Genomic DNA, 23,391 nt, shown 5'->3' on the forward strand with positions numbered 1-23,391 from the left:
CAATTTTTTAATATCTAAACCATCTACAACATAAAATAAATACATTGACACATAAATATGATAAAAGAACTAATATATAAGATGTTTAATATCATTTCTAGTGCTAAAATCACACATAACAGTGAATCAAGTCCTGAATATTAAGTCCTGACTCTTGAGTCCCAACTAAGCCTCAAAATATCAACAAAAAATGTAATAATGTATCTCATATCATGAGTCATAATGTCATATACAATGAAATGAACCAAATAACTAATACTATTGATTTCCTCTGCTCCTCTTGTGAGAAAATGCTATAGTTTTCCCTTTCCCTCTAGATGTAGATGTTGGTGCTGGTGGAGTTGGCAGTGGAGTCTGCTGTGCTCTAGAAGCTGAAGAACTAGAAGTAGGACCTATAGGCGGTAGACCACGTCCTCTACTGGTGACAGGGGTAGCCCGAGCAGGTGGTGTCACCGACACCTTCTCCTCCTGTTACTCCTCCTCCTCCTCCTCCTCCTTCTCCACTACATCCTGCACTAACTAATCATCAGTAGACTCCATGAGAGACCTCTCGGCTTCAACACTCCATGCAGCAGTGGTGTCAATCCCATCCAATGAGATGGCCTCCATAACAGGTGTCCTCTCAAGTTGCCTCACCCACAATCGAAGATTGTAGTAAACGTAGACCATGTCATTAAGTTGTTGGGACTCCAACTTGTACAAAGATCATGAAATAATAATTAATAAATATAAAAAAAATATATATATTGTTTAATGAATTCAAAAATTTATTTGGAAATTTGCAATATTTTAAATTTTTAAATGTGAACCTGTTGCGCTTCTTGTTGTGTATTTTTTCAAATACACTCTAGTTGCGCTCACACCCTGAGGAGCTACATGTTTGGCTGAGAATTCAAATGGCAAGCTTTTGCAGAAGGGGTATCTTAGCAGCATACATTCTCCACTATGCATCTACAACAAAATTACAAATAAAATTTTAAATAAACATAAGAAAAAAAATGGAATTTGAAGAGACAATGAAATTTGAAACAAAGTTACAAACTAAAAAATACCTGGCATTTTAATCGTCCTATCAGTCACAGCCATGTCAAAGCCAAATGTGCCACCTGCCATCCTATATGTCTCAATTTCTTTAGAGATCTTTGTACGTTCTACTAGAAATTGCACCATCTTCTAGACACAGGATAAGAATCCATCCATGATCTCAGCATCAAATACAAACCCACATGCGTAAGAAAATGCGAGGTTCAAGAAAATCCCAGCAGCATGAATGGGACGATGGAGTGTGTTGTTCCATCGCTCATCAATCACTCTCCATAGGAGGGGTTGTCTCTTAAACCCCTCATCTCCCTTATCATCATAGTAGGCCCGAATGGCTTCTTTGGCCCTGTCCATGGCCTCATACAAATAGCCCATTGCAGGCTTCTCACCATCAACTAACCGAAGAACCTTTACCAAAGGTTCAGTAACAACACACACGTTCTGCACTCCTGCCCAAAAATCTTCCTGGTATGAAACTAGTCTGCATATGGTCTCTCCCTCTGGTTTGCGGCTCATTGGCAAAGCACGCCACTCCTCTAAAAGAAACTTTCTCTTCACATCCCACATAGAATTCAAGAGGGATTGAAGAGATATGAAACTGGTGGCAAACCGTGTAATGGCGGAGTGCACTAACTCTTTGTTGTTGGTGAATCTTCTCATCAAGCTAAGCACAGATATATGGTTATATATAAATTTTGTAATGCTTTTGGATGACTCAACAATATCTTTGACAAAGAGAATTTTCCCTATGTCCTCCAACATCAAATCAATCCAGTGTCCAACACAAGGCGTCCAAAATAAAGTAGGATGCCTGTCCATAAGCATCCTGCCAGCAGGAACATAATTTGCAGCATTGTCCGTTATGACTTGGACAACATTTTCTGCACCCACCTCCAAAATAAACACATCTAGCAAATCACATAAAGTTCTTGCATCTTTGATTTGTGCAGATGCATCAACAGATTTGATAAACATAGTCCCCTTGGGGCAACTAAACAAGAAGTTTACAAGGGTTCTCCCCTTTTGGTCAGTTCAACCATCTGACATCACAGTGCATCCTGTTTGTGCCCATGCTACCCTAAAATCCTCCAACTTTTTGGTGCAGTCAAGCTTTTCATTTTGAAGAATCCGGCCTCTCATGTCATGATAAGAAAGGACTTTGTACCCTGGGCCAACAGTTGCAATAGCATCAATAGCAGGTTGGAAAAATGGATTATTCTTTACAATGCTGAAAGGAATCACTCCAAAGGAGAAATTTTCTAACAACTTCTCAGCTTATTCTTTCTCAGTTTTTTTAGCATTGAAATGATAGATGGCTGTGAACCAGGTGTGGTTCGAGGAACAAAAAATGATGAGGCGACTACCGGATTGGTTGATGCTACAGTAGAACAAGTGGCACTTGTTTGTCCAGCTGACTTTTTTAGTTGCCTCTTCATTTCTTCTTTGGCCTCTCTATTGTGGTCTAAAGTTTCCAATGCTTTCATGGCTCTTTGGATGAGTTCAGGATTTGTATTTTTGCAAGGCCCTACATCAAATCCAGGGATTTTTGCAAGGTGATACTTCAATCTGTACACCCCCCTAGACATATGGTGCCCACACAACTTGCAAGTCAAGTTTAGTCTATCATTTGGAGCATTAGGTTCACCAAATTCCCAGAAAGGGTCCAATTTCCTTGGCATGTTTGATTTTGAACTTTGAAGTTGAAAACTTGAATGGTGTTTCGGTGAACCTATGGGAAAATAAGGATTACAATTTAGTATTTACAAGTTACAAACTTACAATTTAGTATTTTACTATTTACATTGTACAAAAACTAAAAAAAAATAACATACAATTTAAGAAACCCCATTCCAAACCCAACCAAAAAAACTAAAAAAACAATACATTGGACAAATGTCAAAAACCCCATTCTAAACCCAACCAAAAACATTGAAAAAAAACAAAAACAAAGTTACAAATCAATGAAAACAAAAAACATTGGTGCCCATACCGTTTTAATGGAGATAATTGGTCTCCTCCTTAGCACACTCTTTGATTTTCTCCTCCACATAGTTGATTTAGCTCCAACATGGCAAAACCTCCAAGCCTCCAACACTCCAAACCCCACCGCGCGCTCTGCTGTCCAAATGAAATGAAAAAAAAAATCGTGTTTTCCCGTTTTAACACGCGCTGCCTGAGCCTCCCACGATTTTTTCGGTAAAAATCAGGCAAAAAAAAATCCGATTACTAAGCGCGATTTTCTCTTTTCATTGAAATTATCGTGATTATACGATAACATCGCGATAATATCGTGATTTTAACAACACTGGTTCTATCTGCACTTTACTTTATGTATATGTGATTAGTAATCAGTGGCTAATAAAAAGAATTGAAGTAAACTGCTCTAAGCATAGAACATACCATAATTTAACACTCTCACACATACATAAACAATTAATAATAATGTTAAAAATTTAAGTAAAAGGACAGAAAAGAAAAATAAAGGAATTTAACATTACCACTTTAGAAAGGAAAGATAAAGAAATTTCACATTACCACATTACCATTAATTGCCAGCATTTTTTGGTCCAACCTACTCAAAAAACACAATTATGGTTCAATGTGTCCAGGGAACATCTAGGGAGCACACTCACTGCTCCAGGAGCCTCTGAGGCAGCCCCATGCTCCCCTCAGTGGCAAGGGGTGTCCCAAGGAGCCCCAGAACCCACTCCCATGGGTGATTCCTGGGAGGGCATTCCCCAGCAACACTGACTGTCACTGGACCATTCTCTGCGATAATGACTCTATTGGGGAATCACCTTCGTCCTCGCCTCATTCTGCTTCTATCTCTAACACATCTTGAAATTTTCCCCCATTCCCATGTCTTAGCTAGGATGGAAAGCCATTTCTGTTTTGTTTTAAATTCTGTGTATTATGTTCAACATGGGTTTTCCATCTGTATTATTTTCTAAATTTGTACACTACTGTCTAACACATTAGTTATTTTACTTTTTCGTAGATTAGTGATAGGAGTAGCTTTTGCACTCCCACTATGTACTTGCACTGGTTGTACTTCCAAGTCCCATTGCCCCTACTACTGTGGTCATTCATTCAACATTAATAAAATTATATATCCTTTCTAGAAAAGCATGCAGTTTTCAAATTTCTGAATATTTTTATGTTCAGACAATTTGCAGAGATCTAAAAAATGCCTAACTAGGAAATATATACCATGAAAATATGATGACAATAGTAGAGTTAATTAAAATCAGAAAAATGCCTTGAGGTTAAAACCAATGAGTCTCTCTGATTAGTCACAGACAAACTTGCAAAATACCCATATAATGATCACTATTGGTTTTTTCAAGCTGGAAGGTGAGAAAGAAAGAAACTCTACACCTAGTATGATAGAATGTAAAACATACCTGGAAACAGACATAAAAAAGCTTGGAATCAAAGAAGGCCTCTGCAAGAATAAAGTGGGGCTGTCAGATGAGCTGCAAGTGTTGGTGTAATCAAATTATGAAAAATCTAAACCCTTTTAACCATAGAAATTCAGATTAAAATTGTGATGTAATAAAGCACAGTGACAGCTGGAATATAAATTAAACACAAAGCTACTGGACAGCATATTCCAAAAACTATGGCTGTGGAAACTAAATGAAAGGTTAAGCATGTCAACTCTACGAGGCAATTAAAAATATTTGCAATTAGTGGTGCCATAAAAAGCAATATTACCAAATTGAAAAATAATTTTGTACATAAAAACAACTCCAAGGCTTCTCTAGTAACACACAGAAGATTGATGTTTTTCCTAACAGAGTAGACAAAGTATGGAAAGCATGAAAAGATGACTGTCCTTTTAATCTGGCAACACTGCGGTAACTATCAAAAGCTAACTATACCACAATGAAAAACAATATGTACCACAAACAACTAAAAAGCTTCTCTAATACTACAAACAAGCATGATATCTTATGTTCAAATTCAAAAGTACAAGCTGAAGCTTTCTGGGAAAAAGAGGGAAAGAAAACAAGAGGGAGTGCATAAAGCTTCAAATCAACTATGGAAGATCAAATCCTCGATAGCATCAATATACTGTTCTTCTTCTCCTGTACACTCGCCATCTTAACTGCTCTTTCAAGATTTGTGGAATGACTTCCCGGAATTGGCTACATACCATATTCTCTGATCGATATAGGCTCCTGTTTCAGGATTGGCAGATTGCACCATTCTCAGGATGACACTACTTTCCAATGGAAGTAGGTAAGCAAACTTATGACCAATTTCACTGCTGTTTCAAAATTGATTATTGGGCTCTTTCAAAAGTAGATACATCATATGAACTGGTATCAACAATTCATTCAAAATCGATAAGGATGCCAATACTCTAGCTTATGAGATAGATGTATTGCATATCATACCTTGTGACTAAATTTGAGGATCTCCATCACTTTGGATCATATTATCGCTTTCCAGCATATTATTTAACTACATTGGACAACCACATTTTCTTGATTTTGATCATGGAAAGAACAAACAAATATCTTGTGAGCCAAATCCAGATTTTTCCACATAACCAAAGCATCAGATACTCTTGGAACTTGCTTTGAAAACCAACATCACATAGAGGTTGTGGATGGGGAAGAATGGGGTCAGAAATTATCTTGGAACTTGCTTTGACAACTAACATCACATAGAGGTTGTGAATGGGGAAAAATGGGGTCAGAAATTACAGCTAAAAGTTGTCTTACAATTCATCATTAATTGAACAGATTTATATTTTGGGGGAGACCAGATTATAATACTGTGGTTACATAACAAAAGAATAAATATAAACAAAAACAAAAAAAAAAATTGTCCTATGATGGTTGAAAGTCTTCATAAATTAACCAGATGATAAACTCCATAAAGCATCACTCTGTAACAATTCAAAGATCCCAGAGAGTTAACCCAAAGATATCATTCTGTGACATTTAAAAGACCTCATAGAGCTGTAGGGAACAAAAGAAGGTATGTTTTCTGAGGGAAAAAATCTCTACGCTGTTCCAATAGAACAAACAGGCTGAAGAAATCTTCCCCGTCTCAGTGATAGGAGAAGAAAATCTTTGATTGCTTACATACATGAAGCATTATCTGGAACCCAGAGAAATTATCAACTTCAAAAAGTATAATTGAAAATATAACTGAAAGCTTCTGTACAGTTCTTAAAATCTTTCTTTTTTGAAAAAATTAAAGAAAAGTAAATTTGCATTCAAAAACTAAAGGAGAATGATGCAAAGTTGCCAGGAAATCTGAAAATCCTTGGGATGCCTGCATGGAACAGTAGTGAGTGAAGGCATATAGATGTGCATAAAATTATGCAGGAAAGAAAATTTGAAATCAATTAGGTAAACCGTAACATGTATTTCTTAAAGAAAAGTTCATTATTAAATAGCAGCTTGCATGTCTGGAATATGTATATCAGGATTCAGGACCACGATGACAAATGTAAAATATCACACTGGTACACATTCTCATGGCATCATCGTTACATTTAAAAGTTAACAACAAACAACCATGTAATTTAAAAACTTCCCACAAAACTGGAAATTCATAGCACATGAAAATAGGCAAAGTAACCAACAATCAAAAGGTCCAACCATTAGTCACAGCTAACCACCAATCATAAAGAAGATAAACCAACACATCAGAGCTAACCAAATGGCAAATAAAAATATAGATGACATGCCAGACATGCTTTTAATCACTAATCACGAGAAGAACTGTGACCCAGTATAAATTAATATGCAAGAAAGGGGGTGGACAACATCCCAGGTGACATGCAACTATAACTATCCTCTCCCTATGGGGCTCTGCCAAGTTACCAACACCAAGGCATTATTGCCCTTAATCAATTTAGCTGATGCGATCATTGAAAGGCACCTTCTTAGACTCCAACTATTTTAGTTTAGCACTCATTACCAAGGCTCTGTGTGCCTACTGTTTCTAGCTCATGATTTACAGACAAACAATAGTTAATAACTGCTTGCAGCTATGAGGCAATACCTTGTCACACCTATAGGCAATTATGTCAATGTGAAAACACGAACTTCTACATGCAATGATGAGGCAAATAACACATTCTTGGGCTCTAATAAGTTCTAGCACAAGAAGTCGTCAAGTTGGCATGTTTGCCTGCCTTTGAATTGAACATAGGAAGGTGAAAAATCCTAGATCAAAGGTCTACTAACTATAGGAATTTGTAATGCATTCTCTAAACAAAGAAAAAGCAAGAAAGACATGGAAACCAACTTATGAATCAATGGCATGCCTTTAATAGTAGTATTTAACAGAAGAAAGTGATATCTAAGAAAACAATAAATAGATGTAAATCCAATTACCTGACAAAGTACTCGTAACTCCCTCAGTAAAATGATGAGTGCAATGGCTGCAGACAACATCAAACGGAGATTTTAGTGTCAAAAACAGTTTGCAAAGACGACATGCAATAACACAGTAATCCAAAACAAACATGCAGTCTTATCTTTAAATTATACTTGCTCCAACAGCATGAACCTTGAGAAGCCACAAACAGAAAATTGTTCCTGAATTTCTATTATTTCTCTATAGACAATTCAATGCCTCTACATGAAATGAACCAAAAATATTCACTTGCTGAGAAGGATTTGTCAGAATAAAGAAGTTTACATCATATGATAACAACTTAGATGCATTTTAGATGCACAAACAAATCAAGTTCCAATATCATTAATCGTCTCATGAGTTTATTATTTCAGGGATAAAGTTGCTTGCTCTGCCACAATGCCTGGCATCTTGATAGAATAAAGAAGCTCACATCATATGATAACTTAGGTGCATTTTAGATACAAAAACAAATCAAGTTCAAATGTCATTAATCGTCTCATGAGTTTTTTATTTCAGGGATAAAGTTGTTCTATCACAAAGGGTTGAAATTCTGATGTTCTATGCAGTAACAATCACTTATTACCTAGATAACCGGATTCGTCCTATAGGCCCCACGAATCCCGAATCCATCGTGTCCGACACAATTCTCTCGAGATTCGTGTCCAAAAACCATGACACGTCGTGTCCTATTTTGACACGTCGAATCCGATTGCGTGTCACGATTTTGGCAGCGTGTCCTGTTTTCCAAGACTCGTTAGGTGGCAAAAGTGACCTGCATGGGTATGAAAAGGCCGCATTTGGTCATTACAGCCATGCATATTTTCATTTGGCAATCGTTTTGGCAGCTTAATGATCAAGTCTAGGCCCTAGTATTGATATGCTATTCATGGTAATGTTTAAGAATGTTTAAGTGACATTCTCCTTAATTTGATTCTTTTACTTAAATTTTTAACATTACCATGAAATGACTTAGGATGTTTGAGAGTGGTTCTGGCCTCATTGGATTTCATATGGAGAAAGTAGAATTTTAGATTTCATTCAAAATCCAGCAAACATATCAATTTTTCAGGATTTTAGGATTGGGGGATTGCAATGTTTCCATTGAATTTTCAATTTTGTCATGTATTAGGGTATGGAACTCGTATTTAATCAAGAGCACCAATCCCTCTATGTACCTTGATGTTAGTGACATTGGTTGTCGAACTCCTATATCATGACCCTCCTAAAAATGTACGCATCACTCAAACAAAATCTTGACTTGACATGTTATGCTTGTTCTATCTTATGTTAATGCTTAAAGGGTGATATTAATGACAAAGATCCCTATAGAGATACAGAGGTAATGACAAAGATACCTCTGGATATTAATGCTTAGAGGGTGATATTAATGACAAAGATCCTGATTTTCCAACGAGACTTAAAAATTAGACATTTCTCGTGGTGACAAGAGGGCCAAGCATAAAAAATAGATAATAGATTCACATGTATTTGAATTTTGTATGTACTATGCATGCTAATAGCTATAGATGAAGATCTATATTTGAAATCAATAAATTTGTTTCATTAATTAAAATTTGTGTAAGAAATATCTAATTTTTAACATATATATATATATATATATGATTCGTTATATATTATTTTATTAAATATATATATATATATATATTTTTTTAATAAAATAATATATAACGAATCCTATGTGTCCTGTTCCGAGGGGTCAACGTGTCCAAATCCGACACCACGAATCCTGAATCCCCGTGTCAGGTGACTTAGCTTATTACAAAACTTCTTTCTACTGCAATATCAATTAAGCAATTGTAGATAGAACATAAACCAAATGCACAATAGAAAACAGCCAAAAACAAAATGAACCACAGAGAATTTAGGTCCAATGAAAAAGGAAAAACCTCGAGGGGAAAACCCAACCAGATTCTTCTTCTATTATATATCAATTGTTCAGCAGAGATATAGAGTTCAATGAGATATCAAGAGAATGAGTAAGCTCACCCAAATCTGAACAACCTAAAGCATAAAGATCACTGGTAGCAACAGCAGATGCAAACAATGAATCAACCTTCCCTTCAGCTCAATCAACCTTGGCTCACCAAGTCCTACTCTTACTCTCCAAGTCTCTCTCTCACAATCTTCTTCAAGTCTCTCCAACTCTCTCTCTCAAGCTCGAATTCTTCTTTCACAACGCACTAGTAAGGAGAGATGATATGAGACACATATATAGGAGGTGCAACGAATTCATGCCATAAAGGAGGTACAATGCGCATGCCATGAGGTAGGTGCAACCCATGCCTTTTTGGGAAGAGTAACTTATGCCATTGAGGAGAGGCAATGAATGCCTTAGAGAAGTGTAACTTATGCCATAAAGAGGGTCATCATTTTAGGAGAGAAATGTATGACTTAAATAAGGAGCGTGTAAGAACAATCTTTCATGACATGCCTTTAATGAGTGTGTAAGAGAAAGTGTAACGTATCCATTAAGAGAGAGGGAGAGAGTAACCTAGTGCTATGTGAGTCATCAAGGATAGAGGTGTGAAGTGATTGAGTGTCATGAAGGGAAAAGTGACTTGAAACTCCTTTTAATAATATCATAGTATCATAAAGGATAATACTAATAATAATAATAATATAGATGATTAAGTCTGTTATGTAAAAAATTAGTTAGTTTTAGGTTTATTATTTAATTTTAGGTTAAATTAGACGAAAGGGCACGATCATAAGATCATGCCCTTTCCCCAAAGGGTGCCCATGGCAATATATAAGCCAGGAACCCCAATGTAAACAATCATCATCTGTCAATTCAATTATTAATAAAATATTTCTATATATATTTCTGTTTATCAAGAAGTTTTACTTCATCTAGTATCAGAGCAGGTTAGTTATCCCCCACTTCTGTTGTGCTCATAGTTCATCTCTGCAACTCACGCCAATTTTTCTTTCGTCGTACAATTCTCCACACAAACCCGTCCACCCCAACGCTGTCCGCACTCTGCCGCTATCCATTCCATACGCTAGTTATTGCACACGCATCTGCATCCCTGTCAACCTGCTATTCCGTGCGGTGTTCTCTGCGGTGAACTACAACGTTCTTCATCTATAGTGACCAGGTAAAGCCATCGTTCTTCATTTGCGTGAGTTCTGCAAGTGATACGCTGAACACCTCAGAAATCCTGTGCTTTACGTTGAACCCTTAGTCAAGTGTGTTGTTTTACCATCGGTCAATTCCGCCGTCGTATCTACGGTGACATGGTGTGAGCCGTGGTCTCTTTCCTTAACAGTGGGCTGCGAACGGATCGGTGGTCTCCTTCCTTTACGATGGGCTGCGTGATATTCCCGATGGACATGACTGTCAACCAACACGTGACCATTTACGTTGGACGTGATTGTCCACATTAAAAATATATAATATAATTATAACGTTACATATATAATTATAACGTTAAATATATATAACGTGAAATATATATATAACGTTAATTTATATATAATATATATAACATATATATAATTATATTATATATTATATATAATTATATTATATATTATATATAATATATATAATTTAATTAATTAAATTTATTTTAATTAATTAAAAAAAAACAACTTATGTCATATAATTAAATTAATTAATTTAATTTAATTATTTAACAACAACAATGACAATGGCGGATTTTCAAAAAAATTGTTGGACGTGGAGCATAACATAAATAGCAACCACGATGAGGTCAATAAAAGATTAGATGATTTCGAGATCAAGCTTAAGGGGCAGGCTGACAATATCAAAAATCTTCAGGATACGACAAATCGAATAGAAATAAATATGGAAAATCAACATGCCCAAACAGAAGTAGATCTCAGAGAGTCCTTAACATTGCTAAAACTTCTGTGTAAAAAGATGGATTGTACACCCGCACAACTAGTACGAGAAGATGAAGAGAATCAAGAGCACAACTCATCAGATTCAACAAAGTCAACAGACTCTCATGAAAAAGTTGAATCCCCAAAAAAATCAACGACACCCCACCAAGAAGAGAGTAATGTGACTCTTACAAATAAGAAACTTTGGGATACCTTTACCAATCAACACCCCTTTTTTGCTCAACCATTAGCGACATACCAATGAAGGGCAAAAGTCGAAATGCCTAAATTCGATGGAAACAAAAAAAAATGTTGCATGGATAAATAAAGCAGAAGAATACTTTGAGATATATGACATCAATGATGAAGACGAAAAGCTCAGGCACGCATCCATGAAAATGGAAGGGGAAGCATATAATTGGTATATGTGGTGGAAAAAGACAACACACGTCATTAGCTGGAGAAAACTTAAGGATGCATTCTTTAAAAGATTCCAAGGTGTAAAGGAAGAAGAGTTCTTTTCAAAACTCATCAAATTACGACAAAAAGGAAGTGTGGACGAATACACTCAAGGGACGAATACACTCAAGAATGGGAGACCTTAGTAACACAAGTCCCTGGGTTATCAGAATCTCGTCTAATTCAGTCATACGTCTCGGGATTCAAAACCCATTTACAAGCAAAACTTGAGATGCATGACATTACATCAATAGAAGTAACAAGACGAAAAGCAAAAACAGTCGAAAAGAAATCTGGATTCTGAACCAATATTTTGGTCAACAGCGGAAAAAACATATTCAAGACGAAGGATACCCCAGTATGTGGACTCAAATAATACAAGATATGTTCCACCACATCGTCGTGAGGATGAAAAATCTAATGTGGAAATGCAAAGGATAAAAGAAGGTAAATGTAAACGTTGTGGTGAAAAGTGGAACCTCAAACATAGATGTGCTAAAGGAAAAGAACCAAAGAACCTATATAATTGTGAAGCAACCAATGATTCAAACAGTGAAGATTATGACATAGAAGAAATAGAAGACGCCCCAGAATTCTACCAGAATTAGATGACAGAAGTATTCCGCAAGTGTCATTATCAGCTATGACAGGTATATCACAACCTTAGACTTTAAAGTTAAAAGGACACATAAAGAAGAACAACGTAGTGGTTCTCATCGACTCGGGTAGCACACACAATTTTTTAGATGCAACCGTGGCAAAGAGACTCAATATTTTTTCATTTCCCTTACCAAACATGAAAGTGATGGTAGCTAACGGTAAGAAGATTGAAAAGGTGGGGAAATGCCATAAGGTCAATTTGCAGATTCAAGACTTTAATTTAGAGTCTCTGTTCTTCACGGTACCATTAGGAGGAGTAGATGTAGTCTTAGGTATCCAATGGCTACGAACTTTAGGTACTTATGCCGCCAACCATCAAGTACAATTTATAAAATTCAAATGGGGTGGTCAGAAGTACAAACTACACGGATTCCAAGCACCAGAAAATCAAGTTGTATCATCATCTCAAATGATAGAGCTAAGTCGAAAAGGAGCACCCGCTTATGTAGTACAATGTCACCAATTAGAAATGTTATCTGCAAATATGACCAGTGAAGAGTCACCAGAGATACAAGATCTAATTTGGAAGCATGAAAAAGTATTTCAAGACCGACCTATGAAAATGCCAACTAAAAGGGAAATTGAGCATACAATAGAAGTCAAGGCAAGGTCAAACCCGTCAACACCAAGCCATACCGATATACACATCACCAAAAAACGAAAATTGAGAGATTAATTCAAGACCTTTTAGAGTGTGGGACCTTGATCGTCTTGGAATATCTGATCAAGTGGAAGGACTTATCTGAAGAAGGTGCTTCTTGGGAGAATGAATCATTCTTCAACAACATCCGTCGTTACTTTTGCTTTGAGGACAAAGCATTCTTTCGAGAGGAAGGCAATGTTATATAAAAAATTAGTTAGTTTTAGGTTTATTATTTAATTTTAGGTTAAATTAGATGAAAGGGCACAATCATAAGATCATGCCCTTTCCCCAAAGGGTGCCCATGGCGATATATAAGCCAGGAACTCCAATGTAAACAATCATCATCTGTCAATTCATTTATTAATAAAATATTTCTCTATATATTTCTGTTTATCAAGAAGTTTTCACTTCAAAGTCGAAATTGAACTATTAGGATTGATTAATAACAAGTTAAGCGATTGTCCATCGACTATACTTGATTACCAATTGATGCAAGATGATTTACTATTTTTGGAAAGTCATACTTGAGATGCTAGACATGACTTTCTAATTTTAAAAAGTCACTCCAGAATTGTCAGAAATGAGTTGTTATTTAAAGAAATTCTTCTCTGAGCTGCCAATTTTCAACACAAAGCCTGGCATCTTGATAGCACTAGTTGGATCTAACAGTTCCTCTAGACATTACTCTGCGCAACTGAGGCTTTTATGAGCAAAATATTTCTGAATTGGGTGTGGAAAATAAACAAGGATTGCACTGTCTCACACTTTCCAGGTTTGCCAGACTGCTTTGTCATATCAATTATACCGTCCATTTTCTCAGGCAATTAACCGTTCTCGAGGGAAAGGAGCTACTTCCCAAGTCCCTGTATCCAGCAGGATGAAAATCAGTACACGTCAGATAGTTAGCATATCTCTTGTGGGATATAGCACATCCTGCATTACTTACTGTGCACCCCGGCTATTACAGATGAGTTTAAAAATATCTCTTGGGATTTTCTTGCTTTAATGAGTTGACTTACACAACGAGTACCTATCAAAGAAATTCTCTTGAATTGTAAATTCAGATCCTGTGGCAGTGGTAAGGTGCCAGTTTGAACCCAAGTCACGGGGTTCATCAAACCTGAAGGTTCAGGCTTGAAATTCGGCAAACCCAAAAAATATTAGGTTCATCCAGGTTTGTCAAACCCAAAATATGAACCTCAAGTCGAACAAAATCGAATCAAACCCACTCACGAATTTCATCAGATTAAAAAATCAGAATTTACTTCAGGTTCGATTTAGAGCTTTTAAATATTGTTAAGAAAAAATTTTAAAAAAATGGGACCCATGGCACGTTTATCAAATTTTGATGTGCTAAAATCCTTTGCAGCAAGTGCAATTCTCCATCATGCTTGTCAGCCGTGTGTCAGCACAACCATTTCTTCATATATATTTCATATTTATTAATCAAAATTCCTATTGACGTGTTTTTGATGTGATTTCTTATTTTTATGTTCTCTCTCTCTCCCTCTCTCTCTCTCTCTACATATATATATATATATATATATATATATAGCCGAACCTTATCACAAAATTCAAATTTAATCGTTGACAAACCCAAACCATGTGACTTAGGTTTGAACTGGCATAGAGTTGTTGCAAGGGCTATGCCTCCCACCAAATTCCCAAAGTGAAAATCTTACCTATCAAAATCCTGACCTGAATAACCTGCACCAGCCTTAGCAAAATTTTGTTTAGATTCAGGTGTCTCGTATGCAAAATGTTCAATAATACATACAACAGCTTCCTATTCCCTGCCAGAGTTAGTATTTTCAACTACAGCAGCACTGTCTTCGGAATGTTCAAAAGCATGCCTGGTTTGTAACTGTTGTTCTGACAAACATCGACACTATCTGTAGACACCATTCATCATTTTCTTGTAGACTAAATGATTTGTGACTAGTGACAACCTTGCAGAAAGTGATATCTGGAAACTATAGATGATTTAAATGGTAGCCTGTAGGATTATTTTTAATTTTGTATTCTCCAATCATTCAGAGTGGAGATGTTTGAAACTTTGACTCTTTACCCGCCATCATTCTGTTCTCACTGGAAATGTGCACTTCGCAGATGTAATTATATGCCTCAAGTCTCTGCTGCTATTGATGAAGATCCTGATACTGCACTGGAATCTGCAAATATTGCTTTATCTGATATGACACTCCCAATCTCTGCTCTGAATTTGGCATTTGAAGTAGCTGATAAACCAGAATCCGATGTTCCCTTTTAGCAGTCTGCAGCTTCTATATCATATTTGCTCTGCTTTTTGTTGACTAATCTGTTTGGTTGCAAGCTTTTCCCTTGTCAAATATCCCGTTTCTGTGCCAGATGCCGAAATGTTACTCACTGGTAAGTACCTATTTTTTAATCTACAAAATTACAACTTTCTTCCCTGCTGATTACCTGCCAACACTGATGGGCAAGAACTCGTGTTGACAGTTTAGAATTAGAGGCACTATGTTGAAGGGCTTCTTGTTTGTAAGCATCCAAATTTATATTGGCATGACCCAGCATGTGACTAGGCATCTGTTGCCGATGCCCTCCAAACTGCCAGGATGACAATTTTTCAGAATCCATGAGAAGCATTGCTTGATGGTATACATCTACATTTCTATTACCAATTCTTGGAAGGCTCATCATGAAAGTAGATGCTCTGTCCTTCGTTTGTCTCCTATTTTAATATGGCTTGTTACTCCTAATTTAATATCCTTTTTTTGTTAAAAATCAACCTATTCAGCAAATGGTTAGCTCTTTAAAATACACTTTGTCCAACTAAATGGATTTGCTTTCTTTAGAGATCATCACTGCTGTTCAATTTTGAAAAAACGCATTGTTCTAGTTAATTATGTTCTTAAATGGGCATGGCCAATTCTGGAAGGAGGTTGCATCCCAGGACAAACCAGCAATCATAGAAGAGGTGCTAAATTATTTTATACCAGATCTGATTCACTTCAACAATTTATTAAAAACCCCTGAAAGTATTTTATCCCACTTCCTGCTTCCGCTCCCTCTCTCAAGCAGCCATGATTCTTCTGAAGGAGAACTAATTGGAATAACAATTAAAACTAGCACAGAGATCATAAATTAATGCTACCTGATCTACAAGAGTTGAGAGGAGCCAGGACTGCTGAGGGGCATTTCTTCTTCATGTAGGAGACAGGTGGTTCCTCCTCCATGTAGATTGGGTGGTCATGCTTTGCTTTTCAACTGTTTCCTTCGCAAGATATTCTGGGCATTTTTGGATTCCTACTTGAGAACTGTATCTTCCTGCCCATCCTCAATGACAGTTTTGACCAATGCAGCTGACTTCTCCAGCAGAGTGACTGCATTTTCTCGAATATTGTTTTCATCAGAGCATTCATCATTGTTATCTTTATAATTTTTTTATTTTTTATTTTCCTTTGGTGTTTGAGAGTCAGGGTCAGAGGAACTTTCATAATAACCCTCCTGTGCAACAAATTCACTGAACCTGTTTTCTGACTGAATGGGATCTTCAGATTGGGCTTCGTCTTGTTGATTTTGTAGCATCGGATGGTCTTCTACATTGGCTTGGTGTCTTAGCATGTAGAAGATATTTGATTGCCTCTTTAGGTGCTTGCTTGGTGGAGTAAGTGATATTATGATTTATTTCCTAAGGTTAATTTAGGAAAAGTACAATAATTAATTTAATTAATTATTGTGGACTATTAGGCCAAAGTTCTAAAGGAAAATAATAAAATTATTAAGTGACTTAGATATAATTTCAGCCATTTATCTCAAGTGAGGCTTATGATTTAATCCTAGCCATTGATCATTTAGGAGATTAGGGTTAGAGATTTTGGCTTAATGAAATTTATAAAATAGCATAAGGGAGAGGCAAAGACACAGTTGTGGAGAAAATAATTTTCTTTAGAGCAAGAGGCTTGACTAAACTGAAGAAAAGTGTAACAGCCTACAAGGAATTTTGGGAGAAATTCAGGAAGCCTGACTTCAGGAATCGAGGAGGCCGAAATTTCTAGAGGTCGATTTTTTCAATTGCACAGGAGATGTATAAGGTGAGAAGAAAGGAGGCTGATTCACTGGCGAGACAGGTCTAATTCTCCATGGCCAAGTTTCTTAATGAGGATCGATTTCTAGGGGCTGATTACCTTGAGGTCTATTTTTCTAGTGGGTCTGGGTTTCTAGGTTCCAGCAGTTGTATTTTTTTCTATGTTTTCACTGTGGGTCTAACCCAGAATTTTCCGGAGTTTAATAATATGAAGAAAGATTGTTTTGGGTACAAATTTGCTATGGTAGTGTCATTTCTCTCTCTATTTTATTCCTGCTATACTTTTTTTGAGTTACTATACCAGTGTGTTTTACTCAAATATTTATCTCACAAATCCTAGCATATGTGATGCAGGAGGAACAGGCAAAAGGTCATGTTTTGCATATATGTTGAAATACTAAAGAAGTCAATGTTGCTGAAATCAGGCAACCCGTTGGCATAATTGAGTGGCCTATTCCACTTCTAGGTTTCAATCATAGAATCCCACAAAGCCTAGCTCAAGGGATGTTAGAGGAATGAGAAAAAGGTCATGTTATGCACATATATGTTGAAAGGCTAAAAAAAATAAAAATCAATGTTGCTGACATTGACATTGAGATGTAAATGGCAAGGGTCCAACAAAAACAAAAGTCATAAATATCGGGAAAATATTAGTAAAAATTGGCAAATATCGACAAATCTTTAAAAAAATAAAAATAAAATGTTAAAAAATATCCAAATGTTCACGGCCCAACAATTATTCCATCTATTCACGATTTTTTATATAGTTTATCATAAAATGGCAATTTTTTTGGCCAAAAAAATCGACCAGGCCAAAAGATTGTAACTTCTTGATTTTTTTGCAATGAAATCACGATGTTTGAACACTACCAAAAAAAATGTTGTGTGCTAATGTAATGTTCCCAATTTTGATTTTTCATCTGAGGTGGTTAGCAAGGAGACTTGGGATGATGCTAAGCATAGCACAATTTTATAATGCGAGTTTTGGAGACGATTTTTGGCTTGAGGGTGTCAAGAGTAGCACAGGGAAGACATGAAATGAGAAACCAAACAAGAAGAGCTCACAAGTGCGGATCACCAGGAGTTACCTCAAGCAAAACGCCACACAGGCTTCACATTAATCTCCAATAATAAATAGATACAATTTGTTAGGGACAGCAAATCATATCCCTGAATAATAGGAACTGAATAACTAAGAAAAGGAAAATCACAACTACATAACAAGAAGAGCCTATTCTCCATTAATTCTAACACTCCCCCTTAATGGAGAAAGGGTTCTTAAACACACTTAAAATGTCCCTAAACAACTCAAACTTCAATGTTCCCAGAGGCTTAGTAAATATATCAGCCATATTATCACAAGAATTACAATATTCAACATAAATTTCTTTGGACTGTACCTTTTCTCTAACAAAATGAAATTGAGTGTCTATGTGCTTAGTGTTTTTATGAAACACAGGATTGTAAGCCAGTTTGATGGAACTTTGATTATCGCAATTGATAACCATAGCTTCTCTCTGTTCTTCCCCTGCATCTTGGAGAAGTCTGCACAACCAAACTGCCTCACATGCTACTGCACACATAGCTTGATATTCTGCTTATGTTGAGGATAAGGCTACAGTATGTTGCTTCTTGTTGCACCAAGAGTTGACACTGGATCCAATGCTAAAGGCATAACTTGTAATTGATGTTCTATCATCTAAATTTCCCACCCAGTCAGAGTATGTATAACTTGTCAAGCTAACATCAAATGAGTCCGAATACAAAATAAAAAAGTTTGAAGTTCCTTGCAGATACCTTAGTACTCCTTTCGCTGCAAACCAATGGTTCTCATGAGGTTGAGTCATGAACTGACTCAAAACACTCATTGCATAAGTTAGATCTAGTCTCGTTGTAGTCAAATAGATAAGACTACCAACCAACTGTCAGTACAATGTTGCATTTTCATATTTTGAACCATCATTCACTTGAAGTTTTTTGTTCTGTTGTAAAGGCACAAATGCAACCTTGCACTCATCCATTTTAAATTTAGTCAACAAACTCTTAGCATACTTACCCTGGGACAAGAAAGTTTGGCTTGAATCTCTCCAAACTTCTAGACCCAAATAGTAATGCATTTCTCCAAGGTCCTTCATCTCGAATTTCTGCGATAATTGCTGCTTGATTTCTTCAATGAGATTTTCTACATCCCCTGTCATGATCAAATCATCTACGTATAAAGAAATCAACATTATCTGCCCCTCATCATTAGCCACAATATACAAATTAGGATCATTTTTGCTCTGTTTATATCCATGCATGAGGAAAAATGAATCAATTTTGTCGTACCAGGATCTAGGAGCCTATTTTAAACCATATAAAGCTTTCTGTAGTCTAGAGACTAAATGCTCTTCTCCCTTCTTAAAAAACCCCTCAGACTGCACTGAGTATACTTCTTTTAAATCACCATTTAAGAATGCAGATTTAACATCTAATTGATGTATTTTCCAATGATGCTTAGTGGCTAAAGCAATAATCAATCTAATAGTATTTAATTTTGCAACAGGGGCAAATGTTTCCTGAAAGTCAATACCTTCTTTCTGGAAATACCCCTTTGCAACCAACCTTGCTTTATACTTATCAATAGACCCATGTGCTTTAAATTTCAGCTTAAATAACCATCTGCAACCTATGGGTTGTTTACCATGAGGAAGCTTTACTAGATCCCAATTATTATTCTTAATAATAGATTCATATTCCTCTTTCACTGCTTCCTTCCGTTCATTTACTAGCTTCATAAAAATTAGAAGGTTCTACAATGTTTAACATACCAGTCATGAGCGCATAATCCCTATACTGAGCTGGTAATTGTTTCGGCCAGCTAGATCTCCTAAGTGGTGGGGTGTCAACTATTCTGCTTTTGTTCTTCTTTTTGTGGACTGAACTCAATTTCCTCCTCTTTATCTTGTTGATGTTGCCGTTGCTGTTGTTGCTATTGTTGTTGTTGCTGTTGTTGTTGTTGTTGTTGCTGCTGTTGTTGTTGATTGATCCATGTTTCAACATCCTCATCTGAAATTAAGGGTACATGCCATTCTTCATTATCTTAAACAGGATTTCCATCATCAATTTGTTCATGGAACACTACATCTCTACTAACAAACACCTTGTGAGTACAAGGATCAAACAATTTATAAGCCTTATACTCACTACAGTGTCCAGGGAAAGTGCATTTAATGGCCTTTGAATCTAACCTCTCATCTGGCCATTGATCCTAAATCATTATTGGTCATCCTAACATAGGGAGTATGGTAGTACACGATGCATCCATCGGTAGTACTATGGTCCCTATCCTCATTTCCCTACTCATTGGCCAGATGAGAGGTACTTCCCATGAGTCCCAGACTGCATGGGTAGAATGTCTCAACAAGAGAAGGATGAACCACTCATCCTTCCTACATGTCGCCAAGGGGTATCACATGGGAAGGCTGAACCACTCACACTGTACACAGCAAACCATTAGGGTAAGGTTGAACCACTCACCCTATGGTTGCTCATCGCCCCAAGAAGTACCCCAAGCCCCCCGGAGCTCAATGTCCATCTCATACAGGACCCTCGTAAGAGGGTCTCTCCACGACTCTAAGTCGTTCTGGGAAGGCCAAGAACTTGACCTTTTCCAGGGGCTTTGTCAGAATATCGACGCCCTGCTCATCAATCCCAATGTGATGGAGCCTTATTGCTCGTCATTGTACCATATCCTGGATAAAGTGGTACCTGATATCTATATGCTTAGAGCGATCATGAAACACAATATTCTTTGATAATCGGATCCCAATCTAGTTGTCACAAAGGATCACGGTGCTATCCAGCACATGTCCAAGCAACTCACTGAAGAGCTTCCTCAACCAAAGAACTTCACAGGAGGCCATACTAGCAGCTATGTATTCGGCCTCGGGGATGATCAAGGCGACCGATTTCTGCTTCCTGCTCATCCAGGATATCGAAGCATAACCCAAAGAAAAACAACATCCATAAGTGCTCTTGCGATCCACCACACTACCAGCACAAGCAGCATCAGAATAACCATGCAACCTCACATCTCCAACAGTGTATCTCAGTCCATGAGTGATTGTGCTCTGAAGATATCTCAAAAGATTCCTGGCACCAATCCAATGTATATAATGAGGCTCAACCATATATTGGCTCAATGTGTTAACTGCAAAACATGTGTCCGAACAGGAGTTCACCAAGAACATCAATGCTCCTATGAGTTGACGGTACTCAGAATCATTTCCCAATTCAGGGCCAGCAACACTACCACATAATTTCTTAAAGTTAAGTTCCATCGAAGTAGTCACAGGCTTGCAGTCCACCATCCCATATCTTTCCAATATCTTCACCTGGCTTTTGCCAGACCTCCAACCCTAGGAAATAGTGCATCGATCCTAGGTCCTTCATCTCAAATTCAGAAGCCAACTCCCTCTTACATTTGTTAATGAGAGGGTCAGTCAGAAAGAGGTCGTCCACATAAAGTATTAGAATGAGAGGTTTATCATTTTCAACCTTAATGTAAAGGTTCGGATCGGCTTCACTTCTAGTGAATCCCAGCTTCATCAGATAGTTATCGATCCTCTCATACCAAGCCCGAGGTGCTTGGTTCAATCCATAGAGAGCTTTCCTCAACCTGCATACATGAGATTCTCAATCATGAACCTCAAACTCCTCGGGTTGTTCCACGTAGACTTCCTCTTTGATTGAATCATGCAAGAAAGTGGTCTTGACATCCATCTGATGTAGGTTCCATCCCTGCGAGGTAACAAGGGCTATGATTGAGTGGATGGTGGTGTATCGGGAAACAGGGGCAAATATCTCATCGTAAACTACACCTTCCTTTTGAGAGAAGCCTTGAGCAACACATCGAGCCTTGAACTTTTCTGCACTTCCATCAGCTCCATGCTTGATTTTGTAGAGACACTTAGAGGTGACACCCTGTCGTGGGGTCTAGGGACCACATGCCAGACATCATTCTTCAGAATTGACTCGTATTCTTCATTCATAGCATCCTTCCATACTTGATGCTTCACGGCTTCTTCGAATGATGAAGCCTCATTTTGAATGATAGCGCTCATGGCAGTGAAACATCCTTGATACTTGTTCGGCTTCTTGCTTTCACGAAAAGACCCCTTGGTGCAATATGTCTCTCGACATCTTCGAGAGTCTTCCTAAGCCATGAGGGTCTCTTCTTGGAGGAGGAAGGCTCATGAGGAAGAGGATCTATAGGATCCATAGGTTCATCAACATCAGGCATCGTTTCGTCCTCTTTTTCACCCTGATTTCTGGTGTCAGCGTCCTTGTCCTTCCTTAGGTTAGGGCCATATCTTCGTCGAAGGTGACATCATGACTTATCTCAACTTCCTTTTGACCAACCACATAAATTCTATATCCCAAAAATCTTGAAACCTGTGAAGGATACCAACAAACCCCAAAATTTTCACAACATGTAGGCGACTTTTGCAAACCTTGACACAAGGCCCGTGCAAAAGTACCTATTTGAGCCACAAACTTCGACTTTGTGCCTCCCAAGGAAATAGAAATTTGGCATGCTTTTCTAACTTAGTTGTAATATCCCAAACTAGGACTGTAATATTCCAAACTAGGACAACGACAGTTATACTAGACACATGAGCTAAGCCACAACAATAAAAATCACAAGATACGCATGCACCATCAAAACACCAAGAAACTGGGCAAATAAGCTAAGCCATTTAAATAATTCATATGGATAAATCTAATACAATAGGATGAGGACCATAGAACCCAGGGCTTGCTACTAGAAGCATGCCAAACTCAGGTCGAAGGATGTAGTCTCAAATGCTGAAATGGCCGCTGCTAATAGCTCGCATGACCTAGTAAACCGTTGTTGCTTCTAAAGTGGAACTGGTGTTTCGAGCCTCCAAACTGCTCAGAAAATCCCTAGAAATTAACTTGAGCCTCCTTCACAAGGAACCTGGAATAAGCTAGAAAATTTGCTAAAATTGGAAACTAGGGCCAAACTCCACATGGGTCATCTTATTTATGACAGTTGATATTTTTCTTGGATTCCTCTCTCTGAGAGGTGTAGGATTGATCTAGAGATCATCTGATTCCAACATTTACAAATGAAGTTATGAATTTATCTTGATTATGGACAAATTGTCAAGGTCGGCCAGCAAACTTATGTAGGCTCAGAAGCTCAACAATCATGTCTATTCATCCTCAACGTTTGCTATAAATACATGATGCCTTAACC

General features: G+C 37.3%; 1 protein-coding gene across 1 annotated transcript in view; it reads right to left on the reverse strand.

Moving 5' to 3' along the window:
• Positions 1-4,330: 4,330 nt before the first annotated feature.
• Positions 4,331-23,391, reverse strand: part of LOC149158475 (protein FATTY ACID EXPORT 3, chloroplastic-like) — a 48,345-nt gene continuing 29,284 nt past the window's right edge. Inside the window, exons 4-5 of the mRNA XM_089434000.1 lie at positions 7,404-7,450; positions 4,331-4,486 (exon numbers count right to left, since the gene is read on the reverse strand). Of these exons, the coding sequence (XP_089290126.1) occupies positions 4,331-4,486; positions 7,404-7,450 (203 nt within the window). The remainder of the gene's footprint in view (positions 4,487-7,403; positions 7,451-23,391) is intronic.

The sequence above is a fragment of the Pinus tabuliformis genome, chromosome 5_2, assembly GCF_031772625.1.
Source record: "Pinus tabuliformis cultivar Carrire ecotype Pingquan chromosome 5_2, CPIR1, whole genome shotgun sequence".
Taxonomy (NCBI): Eukaryota; Viridiplantae; Streptophyta; class Pinopsida; order Pinales; family Pinaceae; genus Pinus; species Pinus tabuliformis.